The following is a 17,101-nucleotide window of genomic DNA, read 5'->3' on the forward strand; positions in this document are numbered from 1 at the left end:
GAAAAATGATCTTGCATGCTGCCTACTTTATGTCTATTTGCCTGAAAACAGCCAGCTCAAGTTCAAGATCGTTGTTCCAATCTTTACTCACTCTTGTGTTGCTCCTCTTCTGCTCTCCCAGAAGTACAGCACACCCAAGTTCATATGTTAAATATTTATAAGACACAGAAAGCCATCGTTTGTCAGTCAGTATTAATCAAATTTATTAAGTTACAGAATCAGCATTCTTTTTCATTTAGAGGCCCTGATCTTCTGTGGAGTAAACTAGGAAAAGTTCATAAATCCTCCCACAGGTTTGATTTTCTTGTCATTGGAAAATGACACCACAGTTTAAAAGCAGTAACTGCACAGAGGCACAAGAGAGCTTCCTGTAGGGTCTGCTCATCATCATAGGACAAATTACCAGTACAGTAAACCAACTACTTTTTGTTTGGTTCTTCTGTAATCATGTGAATGAGTCTTCACACAAGGTATTTCTTTTCCAGTTATGCATGTTATTTATGCACCAATATTAAAAAAACTTTACTTACTAACCTTGAACGAAGAGGTGGATGTTGCAGAGTATCCACTTGCTCCAGAAACAAGAGACACCATGGAGCCATGGCGTCGTAAACTTGACTCTGATCCATAGCCAGATTCAGTCTAAAAAACAAACCACAGGCAAAACTAGAACGCAGAGGCTTTTAATAAAGGAGAAATAATGAAAGCAAGATTTATGTAATTTCATCTTGAAACCAATCCACTTGTTTCTTGTCAGAAAACAGCAGGGGCTTAACTCCAGCTGTGCCTGAGTATTTAAGATGTTGATGCAGCATCTGTAAAGTTACTATGAATCTATTTATCATCTTAGTGATCCATAAAAAATTAGTTCTCTACAACCTACTATGTGCCCCCAACAAATATTTAAGGCTTCAAAAAAATGGACAATGTCCCATTACTTTATATAATTCCTACCAAGCAATTTTCACACAACATTCAAAAGCCTACAGTACTCTACAACTAATTGGGGTATTAACATGGTTGAGTTTGAAGACAATCAGCATCAGTCAATCTTTCAAATTATTCAAATAGTGCCATTTTATTTTTAAAGGCAACAAAACAGAGATCGTAGTAAAACTGACAATTACTGCTATCAAGGGTTATTTTTTTTTGCTTGTTCCAGACTTCTTCAGCAAAAGTCTTTATAGTGGACTGCAATTCTTTTTTACAAAGAACAAAAGTCAACATAAACCAAGGTGAGATATGAAAAGCAAGAGGAAGAAGACAACAATAGTAACTAATTAAATAATGAAGAGGAAAACATCTCTTGATAAAAATAACATTTAAAAGATCTAAAAATATAAAGTTTGACAAATTTCGTCACAAATCAAACAGAATCAGATACTGATAAACTAGAAGAAAAGTATTTCCCTATAGGTTAATGTAAATGGCCTGTGTGTGACAAAGAAAAAGAAAAACCCTGGAAGAGAATGTTAGAAGTAAACAGATAGTTCAGAGTAATATTTGATATGCTGTTAATAGACAAGTTTGATCAAGCAGACAGTGACAACATTGTGACAGACTTTTGAGAGAAGTAAGAAATGCTGCAGTAGCACAGAAATTGATGGGCCAGGGAAAAGGGGAGACAAAACAAGTGATATGAACAAACAAGCAGCAACAATGAAATTCTAGTTATTGTACTTCTTATGGAAAAAAATGGAAACTGCATAAGCTTTGGGAAGGCATCAGTGTGCTGATAAATTAAGATATGAATGAACTTAAGAGTATTAAAAGCAAGGAGAAAGGACAAAGTTGTTTGAAGTGTGGTTATAACAGGAGGATTTAGACCATACCATAACGTGTGGGACAAACTGCATATGTTTGGTTTACAAAGGAGCAGTGGCAGAGAAGCACAGTTTTAGTGAAATGAAGGTATGACTGAAAAGAAAAACGTGAGTCCGAGTTGTCAACGTAATTCCTAAATGAATATGACAGAATGAGATTATCCAGAAAAAACGAGCAAGAAGGAACCAAGAGTCCATTTCTATCTGGCCCATTTAAAGCATGGGGTAGACAACAAGAAAGCACTGAGGAAACGCAGTGAGTATCACAAGTAGAAGCGCAGTTGAAAAATGACTATGACCAAGAAATGCAAGTGTAGTTAGAAAAAGGTGCTCCAGAAATCTTGCTGGAAGAAGACTAAGTGATCATCAACTCAAAATCAAAAAAAGGGCACTTGGAAATTCAAAAGATTTAGTAAGGCACATCTTAAATTGATTGCTTCATTTTGCAAGAAAAATCAGAAATACTGCAACTTCTCTAGACTAGCAGAAAAGTTTAATGACAGCTCAGAGTGAAATAAGAGAACAAGACACTTTCCTTAAGTCATACTATAAGGATATATTATTAGCTTAGTAATTTCTGCTATAAATCATGCATTTAAAGCTATTTCATACCAAGCAAGTGTCCTAGAAAAATAGCTACATAACTATAGCAACCAAAGTGCTAAATGCTCCATTTTTTAGGAATTAATCCTGCTATTTGTTTTGAAGCTTGGCTTTAAAATATCTACTGAAATAGGCTTTTCATAGAAAACATTCACATTGGCTACATCAGGCTTTTTTACAGTATCAGTTCAAATATTAAGCGGTATAGCTGGCTTTAGAAATTTATCTGGGATATTGGACCACATGTTGAGTTGCTATGCAATTCAGTGCAAAGATTATACCTTAATTCACTGGGTTGTAATTTTAAGTATATTCATAGCTTCATTATTTGATTTGTTAGGGTTTTTTTCCAAATACTGAGGTAAGGGCTTTTGGCTCTTTTTACGGACTTCAGGTCCTCCAAAGGCTTGACAAGTGAAAATGAAGTAGGTAAGGGAATAAAAGAATTTTTAAAAGGACAAGTAAGAGTTGGGGGCACACGATTATTTAATTTCAGAAGTGTGTAATCAGCATAAACCCCAAAAGCACATTTTGTATGAGTCGTAACACTTTGAGGCACGAAACATTTAAGATTTCTTTTAAATGCAAAACTAAAAAAAAGGTCACTGTTTTACTGGTAACTTCAGTGTTTGACCATATGCTACAAAATATTAAGACGACTTTAAATGTGCTTTTACTACAGTAAGTTTGACAGTAAGGACACATTCTATTTTCTCTGTAAGTTTACACACTACAAAGAAGGTAAAATATCATTTCAATATGGTATGACCTAATGAATTTTAAAATGTAGCTAAAATATTCATTTTTGCACTGAGGTCACAGCATTTTAACTAAGGACAGCAAACGTCTTCTAATTGCTTTCTCCGTTAAGTGAGAAAGACACACCTACGCAAAACCTAGATTTAAGTTTAGGAAGGGAAATTTCTGAATTTCTCCATCTGAAGATTTAATCAAAATCACATCTTAATAGTGCTCCTCTAGAACTTACAAGAACAGATGTAATCTTAGAAGTAGAAAATCCGGTGACTTATATTCTACACTGAAATCAAATCCTTTTCTTCCAATATTACCCACACAGTCCATGCTCAGTTAATTTACTTCACAAAACAAAAGCTGAGGGTGAAAGAAAAAGCTTCTTTCCATATCAATGTAAGCTTAATTTTTTAAAGGTACTCTTTCAGCAATATATTTGACTGTCATTTATGCTTGTGATTAATAATTACACTACACAGTTTATCCATGCTTCACAATTGTATACAACACAGCATATACTGCTACCAACTGTATACAGCTACGAGCTTGCAAACTCTACCAATAAAAAGGTGCTACACAAAAAAGCATTTAGGCAGTTTTAACTGTTTGCAACCAAGCAGAAAATTCAGCAGACAGAACAGCAGACTGAACAGCACACAACATGAATTCAAAGCATTTGCATTTACAGACCATGTTCACAAAACTGTCTGACAGTTACATTTTAATAGCCAACGGGAAAAAAAAGGAAAGAAAGAATACTTATCTGTCAGAAGAAACAGAAAGTATTCCTTTATAACTGATGGAGAGACAAGCTATCCAGCTCACGGCAGACATATGCAAGCAGCTTAACACAAACAATGAAAGCATGCATCATGCAAAGCCCCACCATTCTGCTACCGCAACATCTAAACGAGAGCAGGTCACTGCCGCATTTATGTCTTGCAAAGCAGATCATCATTAACTATTCACTGCAGAAATGCTCAATTACATTGAGAAGAGGAATGTTGACACAAGCTTCTTCTGTTTACACAATTTTTAATTTCCCCAGATAAAAACTGGAAAAGCAGGCAGAGTCCATACGATAGCAGCTAACAGTCTCCGTTTGGAAACAAAATAAGCTGAAGTTGTATCAATTCATACGATCAAGCACTAATGCTAAATTACCATGCTCAGTATATAGACGCAGTTCTTTGAAATTCCATGCATGTATCATAGCTTCATAGCTACAATAAAGCTGGCATTTGTTAGTACATTGCAACACCTTTAGCTTTCTAAGGCAGTGCACAAAATCCATCAATCCTTTCGTTATGCTAGATGAGAGGAAAGAGCCACATGATCCATAGCTTCATGTGATTCTTTACTGGAGCAGGCGCTGGTATCAGCAACAAGGCAGTACGTCAGAAAAGCTGCTTTCAGTGAAACAGCTAAGCATTTGCAGAATCATACCGCAGACCTCCATTACAGCTCACACTGATCCACAAGTTCAGGATTTCCTGAAGTGGGTCTATAATACTCGAGTAAAGCACAGACTCACAGGAAACCTCCCTCACTTGAAAAAAAAGAATCAAATAAAGCAAATTATTCTCCCATGTCTTCAAGGAATTTTGATTATTTCTCCATTTTGTGCCTGTCAAGCACATCAACGTATGTCTGTCCACCAAGGCAGGTATTTTCAGTTAGCATTTTAAATTATTTATTATTTTACATAACAAGCAGCAGGCAGCTCCTCCCTCTAAGGCAAATGGCTCCTTCTAGGAGGTAATGAAAGACATTAGGATACAGTGACTCTAATCATGTTCCCTGCAGTATTTGCACAAAAATCCTACTGAAATATCCAAGAGATCAAACCACAACATCTTATAAAACACAAGAATGTAGAAAAATGTAAAAACGCAAAGTGAAAGATAAAAGGTGCTATAAAAGACTTGGTGGAGATTAAGCAGACATGCTCTATAAAACACCTATGTTCCAAGAGCAATTTTTAGACTTGCTGCAAATACTTTAACATATACCTGAAGAAAGAAGGGTTACCACTAGGATAAGCCAAGGGCGGGCTACCTAGGGATCACTCCAGACAGTGAGAAAACCACAGATGCTACAGGTAAGGCAGTTCGTGATGCATTTTTGAGGACCAAAGACACAACTAACATGTGTCTGCAGGTCTGATTTTCAATTGTTCCATAGCAACTGACAACAGAAATTGAAGGTTTCAAAACCAAAGTAGCTATTAGCAGGAAGGCAGAGCTTGGAATTTCACAATCCAGGTCACAGCAGCTGGATTATGATTTCCCTGCCTACAGCCTTCCCAAGCACAGTGCAAGAGACTACTTAGAAAGCAAAAAAGCTTCTAACATGACCTTCCTTTGCAGCCACAAAAACAGGTGAAGAAATGTGGACATCTTTCTCCTACAACAGTAATAATGTTGCAATTCCATAGTAAAAAAGTACACTAACTTGCACAGGAGGAAAAAAAAGGAATTCTGAGTTGAAAGATAAGCCTAGTAAGACAGCTGAAAAAATAGAAACAATAACAATATAGCCCTAACATTACTCTAACTGCTATACTCACTTGTCCAATCTAAGTACCAACTATCTTTCGGGTCTTCTCAAACTCCACGTACTTTTGATAAGTCACCATGTGTTGCCTGCAGACAATAAGCCTCTAACAGCTGCAGGAGCTAGAGTAGTACACAGGCTGATAAGCTCTGGAACCAGATACAGCTATCTAAAGAAAGGGAAGGGGCCAAGAAGCTGTATCAACACAAATCACTGCAGAGAGAAGAGAATACAGGTTCACAAAGAAGCAACTCACAGCAAATGTCTGTTCTTTGATAAATTTTATCCACGTAGTTCACACCCAACAAATTACAGAATTGTCTGGGTTGGAAACGACCTTATAGATCCATCTAGTCCCAACCCTCCCACCATGAGACACCACCAGGTTGCTCAAAGCCCCATCCAACCTGGCCTTGAACACTTCCAGTCATAGGGCACCCACAACTTCTCTGTGCAACCTGTGCCAGTGCCTCACTACAGTCATAGTGAATAATTTCTTTCTTATGCCTAATCTAAATCTACCCTCTTTCATCTTGAAGCCATTACCCCTTATCCTACCACTACCTATCCTTATAAAAAGCCCCTCTCCAGCTTTCTTGTAGGCCCCTTCACATACTGCAAGGCTGCAATAAGGACTCCCCGCAGCCTTCTCTTCTCCAGGCTGAACAACCCCAACTCTCTCAGCCTTTCCTCACAGGAGAGGTGCTCCAGCCCTCTGCACCTGCTCCAACAGGTCCACATCTGTCTTATGCTGGGGAGCCCAGAGCCGGATGCAGGACTCCAGGTGGGGTCTCACCAGAGAGGAGTAGAATGCCCTCCCTCGACCTGCTGGCCACGCTGCTTCTGATGCAGCCCAGGATACGTTTTGAATTCTGGGCTGTGAGTGCACACTGCCAGGTCACGCTGACCTTATGGTCCACCAGCATCCCAAGTCCTCCTCAGGGCTGCTCTGAATTCGTTCTCTGCCCAGCCTGTATTTGTGCTTTGGATTGTCAAAAAAAAGAGAGACCATGGTCAAAAAGCGAAATCTGTCTTTTTCACTTTTGCAGAAAGCTACTTGTTGAAGTCTGAGCTAGTTTTGGTCCTGGAGTTGAGAAACTTACTTTGCTTGTTCAGCGGAAACATTTTTATATCAGGAAACCCTGGAATTCAAAGTACAGGTGCAGGCAAGGTTCTTCCTTGCACAGGAAGAAACAGACTACAAAAAGCTTACAAAAAGCTGTACAGCATCACACAGCAAATCCACCAGCAGACTTATCAATAAACAGAAAAACTATCAAAGCAAATGCTTCTGGCAAAACACACAAAGGTCATTAAATCTCTTGTTCACCTAGTGCAATTAACAGTTACCTTGCCACTGCTACACATGGGAACAGATTTTTCCTCTACTCAATCCTTGGACATTCACCTAGCCATCAGAACAGGGATCTCTATTAAATGTTCAGCATAGCAATAAGTATACAACAGGCAGCAATACCAATAGGTATGCAACAGTATGCAATAGGTAGCAAGCACCAGAGGATGAAGAAAGCTGGAACTGTCAAAGATGGAAGAGTCCATGTTTGAAAGAGGACTTAAGAAAAAATTGATCTTACACCCAAAGGAAACTATGAGAATACCTTCGATATAAACTGCAGTCTTACACTAGTAATTTGGGCAAAGGCAGGATAAAAGAGAAGTTTACCTTCAATACAGTTTGTTTTGCATCTAATTCTTTATCAAATCTAACACATTTTTCTTGACTTTCAAAACCTGTTCCCTATTCTTATTTCCTTCTTGCTGTAGCCCTTTTTTTTTTCATCAGGTCTCAACACCTACTTCCCTCAAAACCAAGGGAGACTCACTGCACTCATACATTTGAACAAAAAAGGTTGTAAGAAACAAGAGACTCGGCAAGATATTCATCTTTTTGTCATATTCCTGACAGTTTCAGATTCCTTAAGCTGTCCAGGGTTGAACTTTCATAAAAACAGTCCTGTTCGCATCAAAATATGTTAGTTCAGTAACAAATCCCAGTCTGGCTTACAAGCTGTTTATGCACACAACATCCTGCCATCACTAGAAGCTTTACACCCCTTTCCAAACATACATCAGTCTGGCAACATAAAGATCCTGTGTCCTAAGCTCAAACTGACTAGGCAGTAATTCTGTCCAAAATACACTTGTTTTGGGGTTTTTTGTGAGTTTTTTTTTTTTTACAAAATATTAACACATTAGAAAGTATCAATTATAAAGTTCTGAAAGGATAATTACATAAACAAAAAATAACAACTCTGCACTACAAGCAGAAAAAACTTTATATCATAAGAAACATCTGCAAGATCTTAAGTGAAACACCTGATACACAAAGGATGCACCAACATTTTTAAAAAGTTGAATGAAAACATGAATTGGTTTACAAAGACTAGCACTGCCTGGTTTGGTAACTATTCTGTTAGTCTGTGGGTCAAGAACAAGTCTAACATGATAAAAACAAAATGCTGAAGTGTTGAACTGACTTAACACTTCAACTGCTCAGATGTAAGAGCTAGTCCCAGATACAGAAAGGCAGAGATATGCTTATAGTGCAGTTTACACCTCATAAAACTTTAGAAGCAAATTTAGATTACGCTAAGAGCTCTGTATGATTGAATTTCAAGTAAAGGGAACATCTGGATATCCAAAAGGATAAAAATTCAGATCATTCCCAAAAGCTTGTTGAACCACCAACATGAAGCATAAGAGTAGGTCCTCCCTTCACAAGACACCATGATACACAGCATTCTAACAGGTCAGGACCAGGCATATTAAGTTTCCATATATCCCATATTACTTCTGTGTTAGTTTATTTATGTACAAGCATTTGAAAAAATACCCGTTGATGCACTTAAGCTCCCCAAGTCAATATCCTGTGTGACCACTAGAGGGAAATAGCAAAAAGGAAACAGACACAGCCAAAGGTTACTACTGGTCAAAGCCCAACAGTAACCCCTATCCCGTTTCTGCTTCATTCCCCGTGCACATAAACGTCCTTTCGTTGGCAGACGATTAAGAACAGCGCAGTTTTACCTTTAGCCTTTGTAATTACATTTGAGACGCATTGCTAAGTGAGGATAAAGTTTTCCACTCGGTATGCAAGAAGTAACAATGACATTTGTTGCTGAAAGAATGACAGTGAATTAGAAGTTTTAACAGAGTAATGAACTTACTCTAAAGCCACACCTCTCAGCCAGTTCAAAAGAGTGAACCAACTAACACCACATTAATTCCTAGTTAAGATAGTCCAAAGTTATTAGCACCTAATTAAACACTGACAAATGTTAAGGCATAGATTTATTAAAACTTCATATAACATGAAGTAGTTAGGCTCAATGTATTTTAACTTTAAAAAAGAATGCTTAATGTGACACACAGAAAACTGAGCACCTCTGTCTAACATACCACAAGAAGACTTCTCTTCACATTCAACGGCTCTGTCATTAGTCTGCATCTGTCAAACATACAGCTTACTGTGTAAATGAGTTTTATATGCCAGCCAGATGATCAGGCACAGGATTTCCTCATGTACAGAGTATGCATTAAGCAGGTTCTCAAACTAGTTTTCCCTGTATGCATATGCACTCTGAGAAGCACCAGAAGAAATAAAGGTCTAGTTAAACCCTTCCAAACCCATAAAAAGTCATGCAGTAGTGATAACTTCTTTCAAATGAAATGTTTCTGTATCTACTCTATTCATAACACTTTAGTTTAAGCAGGCTTACTTACGAGTTTGTAGAACTGTTTCATGCAATGCAACTTCCAGAAAGCTAGTATTTGATAATTAAAATTTTATGTGACATTACACACAATATCAGTAAACACATCAGTAAAAATATAAAATTCAACTTAATCCACCAATACAAAACCACCCTCCGCACTATCATTATTCATCCACATGAAAAGAAACAGACTGCTTTTATTTGCTGAAAGCCAACACCCTCTGTGCCAGACAATAGGAAAAACAACTTCAAGCACAGCACAGCTCGCTACAATAAGCTAACCTTCCCTGCCCTTGAAGGAAAACCTGGGAACTGGTGGAAAAACAGCTCTCAAAAGGCTGCTTCCAGTGCACCAGAAGAAAGCAAACCAAAGGATCTAGGCTCTAAAATGGTTAGGACTTTGAAAATAAGCATAATCACCAGTTTTATACAAGATTATGAAACTGTTGGCCATCATTAGGTTGTGCATTAAGTTTTGGGTCACCTTTTTTGTTCTTTTTTACTCCTCTGGAAAACAGTATGAACAAGACAAAGCATGCCACTGCACTGCTGGGTACCATCACAAAAATGTTCCTGCAGTACGTATTAGCTAGACAATAGTGTACTATTGATAAAACAAGCAGTTTTGTAGCCTATACTAACTCAGTCTTCTAGTAACTAAACAGTCTCATTTCATTACAGCACCACTGTGTTCTGTACAAGCTGTAGGAGCACCTTCTGCAAGAACCTGTGCACACTGTACTATGAAAGGCCCAGGCAACCGCAGAAACACTCAACATGTATGTCCTCAGAATAAATTATTTTGTAGATCCATATATTCTCTACACACTACTAAAGTCCAGTCCCATTGCTGGTTCCCTTACAGCGGTATATTCCTGAAGCATTCATCATGAGAAAGCCACCCACATGTTAGGAGCTCACCAACTGCTCAAAGCACTGATGCTATTTGCCTGCAGATACTGGAGAGCGTGTACAGGGGAGCGGAGTAAGACTTAAGGAGAGTGCCCATATTCTTGCTGTTACCTGCTTTGAATTGCAACACACTAAAAGCTGACTTCACTGTTAAGTCAGGTGAGGGCAACTCCCACCTGATGGTAGGCAAGGCAAGGTGTTCCCTGCACATTCTGCATGGTAGTGACAAAATGCATACTCTGCCACAGATCTTCATATTCTGACAGATCTGCATATAGTCCAGTTCAGGCACGACAAACTAGCAGCCATAAAAAAATGGCAGTGACATGAAGCTTTGGTATCTTCATCAAAACGCACTCCAGACTCAAAGCTGCCCCCCAGTCAAGGATGGTAAAGGAAAACTTTGCAGATTGCCTGTGTATCACAGGGCTCTAACACATTAATGCTTTTCTTGAAGCATTTCATATCAAGACACTATAAATCAATGAGGCTGGCAGAAAACCTTTCCAGCCAGGTGACAAGGTTTTACTTCTAATTGCAGCCTCAGGTCACATATCACAGACTTCCTTTTCATGTGACCAAGCCCAAACACATAACAGAGCATGGTTTTACTCCAGGTGCATCCCTTGTCTACTCACACAGATACTGCAAGAAGAGAGGCTATGTATGACTGGTACTGCCAGCTGAACACTCTTGATCTATTCAAGAGATGCATTAGCAGACATAATGCTTTCTTTTCAAGAATTAAACCACAAACCAGCCCAGTAAGTCTGTGAAAATCAATTAGATACACTTGCACAAACCTTAAGTCCTACATGTTGTTGATTAGACTACAGGAAGTGTAGTCTACATGGCTGTTGTGGCTTTATCTTTGCTCTCTTTTTGTATTTCAGAATAGCAGGTTTACCTAACAGATTTCCTCAAACCTACTAATAACACAAGAAACAGCCATTTTTATTTTCCAACTAACCTTGCTTAGCATATTTGGGGGCAGGTAGAAAAAAAGAATGGAAATAAGCAGGAGCTGCACCTTCAAACACTGCACAAATAAAACAAAACTTCAAGGACACAGTATTTAACAGGATCTTTTATTTACAAAGTCTGAAAACTGGCAAATTGAGGCAATAAAATTTCGCTTTGTTAAAAAAGGATCACTTCAAGACAGGAATGAGGAATCTTTTTGCTGTGAAGTAAGTAAATATTATGACATGAGCAAGGAAGAACTGAACTCCTATGTAAGAAATACAGTTTTAGCACAAAATCAGAATGACTAGGTTGCAAGGGTACCTCTAGTACCACCTCCTGCTCAGACCCTGTCCAATTAAATACCCAGGCCTCCACCCCATAATGGGACATTCTTCAGAGAATTATAATATCTATTTTCTAAGCCAAAATGATTGTTATGAAACATAACTGGAACACACAGGCAAAGAAAAGATTGGGCAGGTCAAAGTGAAACGATCTGCATTGTTTATAATGAGGCCGGTCAGCCTCACCTCCATCCCGGGAAAGGTGATGGAGCAGCTTATCCTGGAGGCCATCATGAAGCAAGTGGAAGAAAAGAAGGTTATGAGGAATAGTCAGCATGGATTCACCAAGGGGAAATCATGCCTGACAAATCTGATAGCTTTCTACGATGACATGACTGGTTGGGTAGATGAAGGGAGAGCCGTGGATGTTGTCTACCTGGACTTCAGCAAGGCTTTTGACACTGTCTCCCATAACATCCTCCTAGGGAAGCTCAGGAAGTGTGGGCTGGATGAGTGGTCAGTGAGGTGGATTGAGAACTGGCTGAATGGCAGAACTCAGAGGGTCGTCATCAGCAGTGCTGAGTCTAGTTGGAGGCTGGTAACAAGTGGTGTCCCCCAGGGGTCAGTACTGGGCCCAGCCTTGTTTAATTTCTTCATCAACGACCTGGATGAAGAGTTAGAACGTAGCCTCAGCAAGTTTGCTGATGACACCAAACTGGGAGGAGTGGTGGATACACCAGCAGGCTGTGCTGCCATTCAGCGTGACCTGGACAGGCTGGAAAGTTGGGCAGAGAGGAACCTGATGAGGTTCAACAAAGGCAAAGGCAGGGTCCTGCACCTGAGGAGGAACAACCCCATGCATCAGTACAGGCTTGGGGCTGACCTGCTGGAGAGCAGCTCTGCGGAGAGGGACCTGGGTGTGCTGGTGAATGACAGGTTGACCATGAGCCAGCAGTGTGCCCTGGCTGCCAAGAAGGCCAATGGCATCCTGGGGTGCATTAGGAAGAGTGTGGCCAGCAGGACGAGGGAGGTTCTCCTTCCCCTCTACACTGCCCTGGTGAGGCCTCATCTGGAGTACTCTGTCCAGTGCTGGGCTCCCCAGTTCAAGAAAGATGAGGAGCTACTGGAGAGAGTCCAGCGGAGGGCTACAAGGATGATGAGGGGACTGAAACATCTCCCCTACAAGGAGAGGCTGAGGGAGCTGGGCTTGTTCAGCCTGAAGAAGAGAAGGCTGAGAGGGGACATAATAAATGCTTATAAATATCTGAAGGGTGGGTGTCAGGAGGATGGGGCCAGACTCTTTTCAGTGGTGCCCAGCGACAGGACAAGGGGCAATGGGCACAAACTGAAGCACAGGAAGTTCCGTCTGAACATGAGGAAGAACTTCTTCCCTCTGAGGGTGACGGAGCCCTGGAACAGGCTGCCCAGGGAGGCTGTGGAGTCTCCTTCTCTGGACATATTCAAGACCCACCTGGACAAGGTCCTGTGCAGCCTGCTGTAGGTGACCCTGCTTCGGTATGAGGGTTGGACTAGATGACCCACAGAGGTCCCTTCCAACCCCTACCATTCTGTGATTCTGTGATTCTGTAATTAATCGTGTTGGGCTGGAATGGACTGAAAGCTTTATTCCAGCTTGAAACAGTCCTAACTGTAACTACTTATTAATAATGCTGCAACTTACAGCTGCTGCTTGAACATGGGCCCAAGAGTGGTAAAAGGGTGCCAAGACAAAGAAATTTTTTTCTTTTTCTTTTTTTGAAAGTGAAGTTTCAACAGTCTGGAAGTGACAACATTTAGGTTTGCTGCAGCAGACACTTCTGCAGTCAACTGAAACTGCTGATGCACTGGCTTTCCCCTAAAGTCTTCTTTTGGGAAAGATACAGTTTCCAGCAATAAGTGCACTTGGCAAATTTAGTAACATTAAATGACAAGCAGTATCGTATGTATTAAAGAGCTCCTGCTGATAACAGTGTTAAGATAATGGAATGTGTAAGACATACCCAAGCTTAGTTTTCCTCCTTGAAAGAGCATATTTGATTCAATTTTGAAGACAAACTTTTGTTATTTCCAGTAAAGGACCAATAGTTTGAGCAATCCATCTAATCTTCCCCTGAAAGCACAGCTTCTCTACAGCATCTGCAGGTTTCACTACCACCATCATAGCATACATCAGGGCAAGTATTTCTTATCAGCTGAGCAGCCTCAGCTGTATCTGCTTGCTTAAACCAGTAATTTTAAATTAATACACAAATCCCCACAAGTTACTTCAGCTTACTGTAGGGGGGAAGAAAGAGGGACATCTGTCTATTCGTGCCCCCACCCCCAACATTTTCTGATGCCTGTGTTCATACCAATCAATACATGACATTTAAATACTAGCAGTTAAATATTAAACCTTTCTTCCTCCCCTCCCATTTAAAATTGGTACACTTAAGACACTAGAATTTTGACTCATCTGCAGTAAGTCCATTTAATAGATGACACTAAAGTGATAGCAAATGCATAGTATTTTCAAGCATTATCTGTTTTCAGAGACAGAAAAGGATCTTTTTATTGTCCTGCAGTGGAAATTATATTAGAATTACCACCTTCAGAGCATCCACTAATGCAAGTGGACATCAAATTGAAAAAGCAGGATACAGCACAAGTCTTGCTGTGTTTAAAAGAAATCCCCTAGCTCTTTAGTCATACCAGCACCCGCAGCTACTCTTTTCCAAGAGGAGTTGGGGAGGGGGTGGTGATGGAGTGTGTGTGTCTCAAAAGAATGAAAAAAAGTTAACTCTGTTGAATGTTACTGAATATGTATCATTACTACTTGTGCACCCCGCCCATGTGGCTGAGCAGCCTCTACTCCCTGTAGCTAGGGTGTAACTCTGGTGTGTTAGCATCAACTCAGTGAGTTTCACTGCAATGACAGTTCAAAGAAAAACCACCCCTTAAAAAGCCTTTTTAGAAAGAAAAGACTGCATCTGATAGGCGGAAACATACATAGTATCCAAGACCTTTCTATTAAACTGGGCTGATGAGTAATAGTTCCAAGTAAACAGCATGCAGATCCATTTGGCAAGTGTCAACTTTTAACTGTTCAATCACTACTTCCACATTGCAGGTCTGTACTTTCTGTTCTTGATATCAAGAGCTTACCCTGATTTGAAGGAGTATTTACCACCAAAATCAAGCTTGGCACTGGTGTCTCAAGAAACAGTAATGTTTTCAAGGAGACCATGCATAAACATGCTGCCACTCTGCCTCAGAGTGTCTGACTGAGAACTACCACGTGTCATTCTGCCAGTTACACATACTGATACTCCACTTATTTCTGTGAAAGTATACACTATCAAAATGGTCTGCCACAGTTTTCACAAAGCTAGTTAGTAACACCTTTGAGTTTACTACTAGAATCGTACTTGTTTTTAGAAATAAGACTGGTTATTTACTGCATGTTGAGTCTGGTAGCTTAGTTCTGGTCACCTCAAAACTCAGCATTAGACTTGGCTCCAAGTTTACTTCAGGCATATACACCACACTTCATTAAAGAGCATTATGAGAATATTGACTGACATACTCTTCACAGCTTAGTAGTAGTGTCACAAGTCCTTCATGCTATTGATACAGAGTTAGCACTTTTCGTAGAGTCTTCTTTCACATGGTACTGCACCCATAAGCCAATGCTCTGCTAATCTGCATTTTGGCCTGTCATTTTCAGGCATTCTTTAGACATTTCAGAACACCCTGGTTCACCAGTCTGGCTATACAGTGCTCAAAAAGTTACTTTAACCTTTACGTGCATTTGAATCTTCACATCAATTCATAAATTTCACTGATTTAAGGGAAAGATAGGAGTAAACCATCTCAACTAAGTTCACTACCTTTTGGGGGTAGGGGTTTGAGACAAGGAGAGTTCAAGACCTCTAAGATTATGAAGACTACCTGTCTAGATGGACGAGAAAACTTTTTAATTAGGAACATAAAGCAGACTGATCACAGCTTTCATGGATACAATGATTTAAGATCATCTTTAGTGCCCATACATTTATACCTTCAGACTCAGTTAAGCAGCTCCCAACAGAATAACAAGCAAGTTCAGCTGTCAATCAATATACAGCTAAAGGATCTAGCCTTTCTTCATCCCGCCAGTCTCAATACTTACAAAGTACTAGAAGAAGAACAATCACTTAAGAAACTGAACCCAACCCAAGCAGCACAAAGAATTATTTCTGGAAAGAAACCAAACCCAAGACAGCAGAGTTGGGAAGACTGAAGTCAGTAGAACAGCAGCAAAAACTTAACACTTGTGTACACTGGCGAAAAATGAAGTTCAAGGTTTACTTGGTTATAGGAAATATTGTACTGCACAAGTACAGTATGGGTAACATTCTGCAGATAGTTCTAGAGATAAATCGGATTTAGTGGTTCTCAAGCTGAATAAGTAAAAAAATCATGGTGTTGCTAAACAGGGTAGTTGATAAGACCCACAACATAATCCTACATTTTGTACAACATCTGTAAGATTCTCAGTAGGAATACCAAGACTAATTTGGTGCTGTACCTCAAGGAAAGATGAGGACTGAATTTGGAGAAGAGCCATACAAGGTATCAGAGAGCTGTAAAAGATACCCACATGAACAACAATTGAGGAATGGGGAGCTGTTCAGGCCAATGTAAAAAGACAAGAAATATTTAGTGTTGCAAAGATGAAGTGAAGAATCTCCTCTCCACATTGACTGTGAGACCACTCTATAAAGGAAAACTCAAATTAGATGAAGAGAGCAAGAAGAAATCCATGACCCCTCACTGTTAAACCACTTACCAGTCTAACTTATAATGAAACGGCATCTAATAAGGATGAATTTAGTTCATAGTAGGGGAAGAATTAAGATGAACTTTATGACTCTTCCTTCAGGAGGACCCTTCAGTTTATTTCTCCTCTGATAGCTATACTAGTGTTATGGTTTACCTTGGCTACCAGCAAACAGGGCTAGACAGCTACTCACTCACCCCTCCCCTTCCCCCTGTAGTGGGATGGGGAAGAGAATGCACAACAGGTAAAATTCATGGGTTAAGATAAAGACAGTTTAATCAGACAGCAAAGGAAATACTACTACTAGTACTACTAATAATGAATATGCAAAACAATACACAATACATTTTTTTTTCTCAATGTCCACCAACCAATTGTACAGCCAGTCCCCAAGTGGCAATCGTGGAGTACAGAACTCAGCCTTCATGAATTTTGTGGAACTCCTGAAAAAAAGACTGAACTAATGGAAAAGGTCAAACTCCCAGTAAAAAAAATACTTTCCTTCCCCTCCTCCATCAACATCCATTTATAAACTGAGCACAATATCTGTGGTATGGAATATTTCCACTGGCCAGCTTGGGCTGGCTGTCCGGCTGTGCTCCCTCCCAGCTCCTGCACACCTGCCCATTAGCTGAACATGAGAACCGGAAAAGTCCTTGGTTTCTT

The 17,101-nt window shown here is 39.8% G+C and overlaps 1 protein-coding gene across 4 annotated transcripts in view; it reads right to left on the reverse strand.

Moving 5' to 3' along the window:
• CERT1 (ceramide transporter 1) overlaps positions 1-17,101 on the reverse strand; it is an 85,465-nt gene that overhangs the window by 31,742 nt on the left and 36,622 nt on the right. For 2 of the 4 annotated variants that reach the window (XM_075410969.1, XM_075410968.1), the window contains exon 4: positions 535-642. In XM_075410969.1, the coding sequence (XP_075267084.1) occupies positions 535-642 (108 nt within the window). Of the gene's footprint in view, positions 1-534; positions 643-4,343; positions 4,567-17,101 lie in introns of those variants that run through there. The other 2 variants (XM_075410971.1, XM_075410970.1) reach the window with 2 other exon arrangements.

Source organism: Opisthocomus hoazin, chromosome Z (assembly GCF_030867145.1).
Source record: "Opisthocomus hoazin isolate bOpiHoa1 chromosome Z, bOpiHoa1.hap1, whole genome shotgun sequence".
Taxonomy (NCBI): Eukaryota; Metazoa; Chordata; class Aves; order Opisthocomiformes; family Opisthocomidae; genus Opisthocomus; species Opisthocomus hoazin.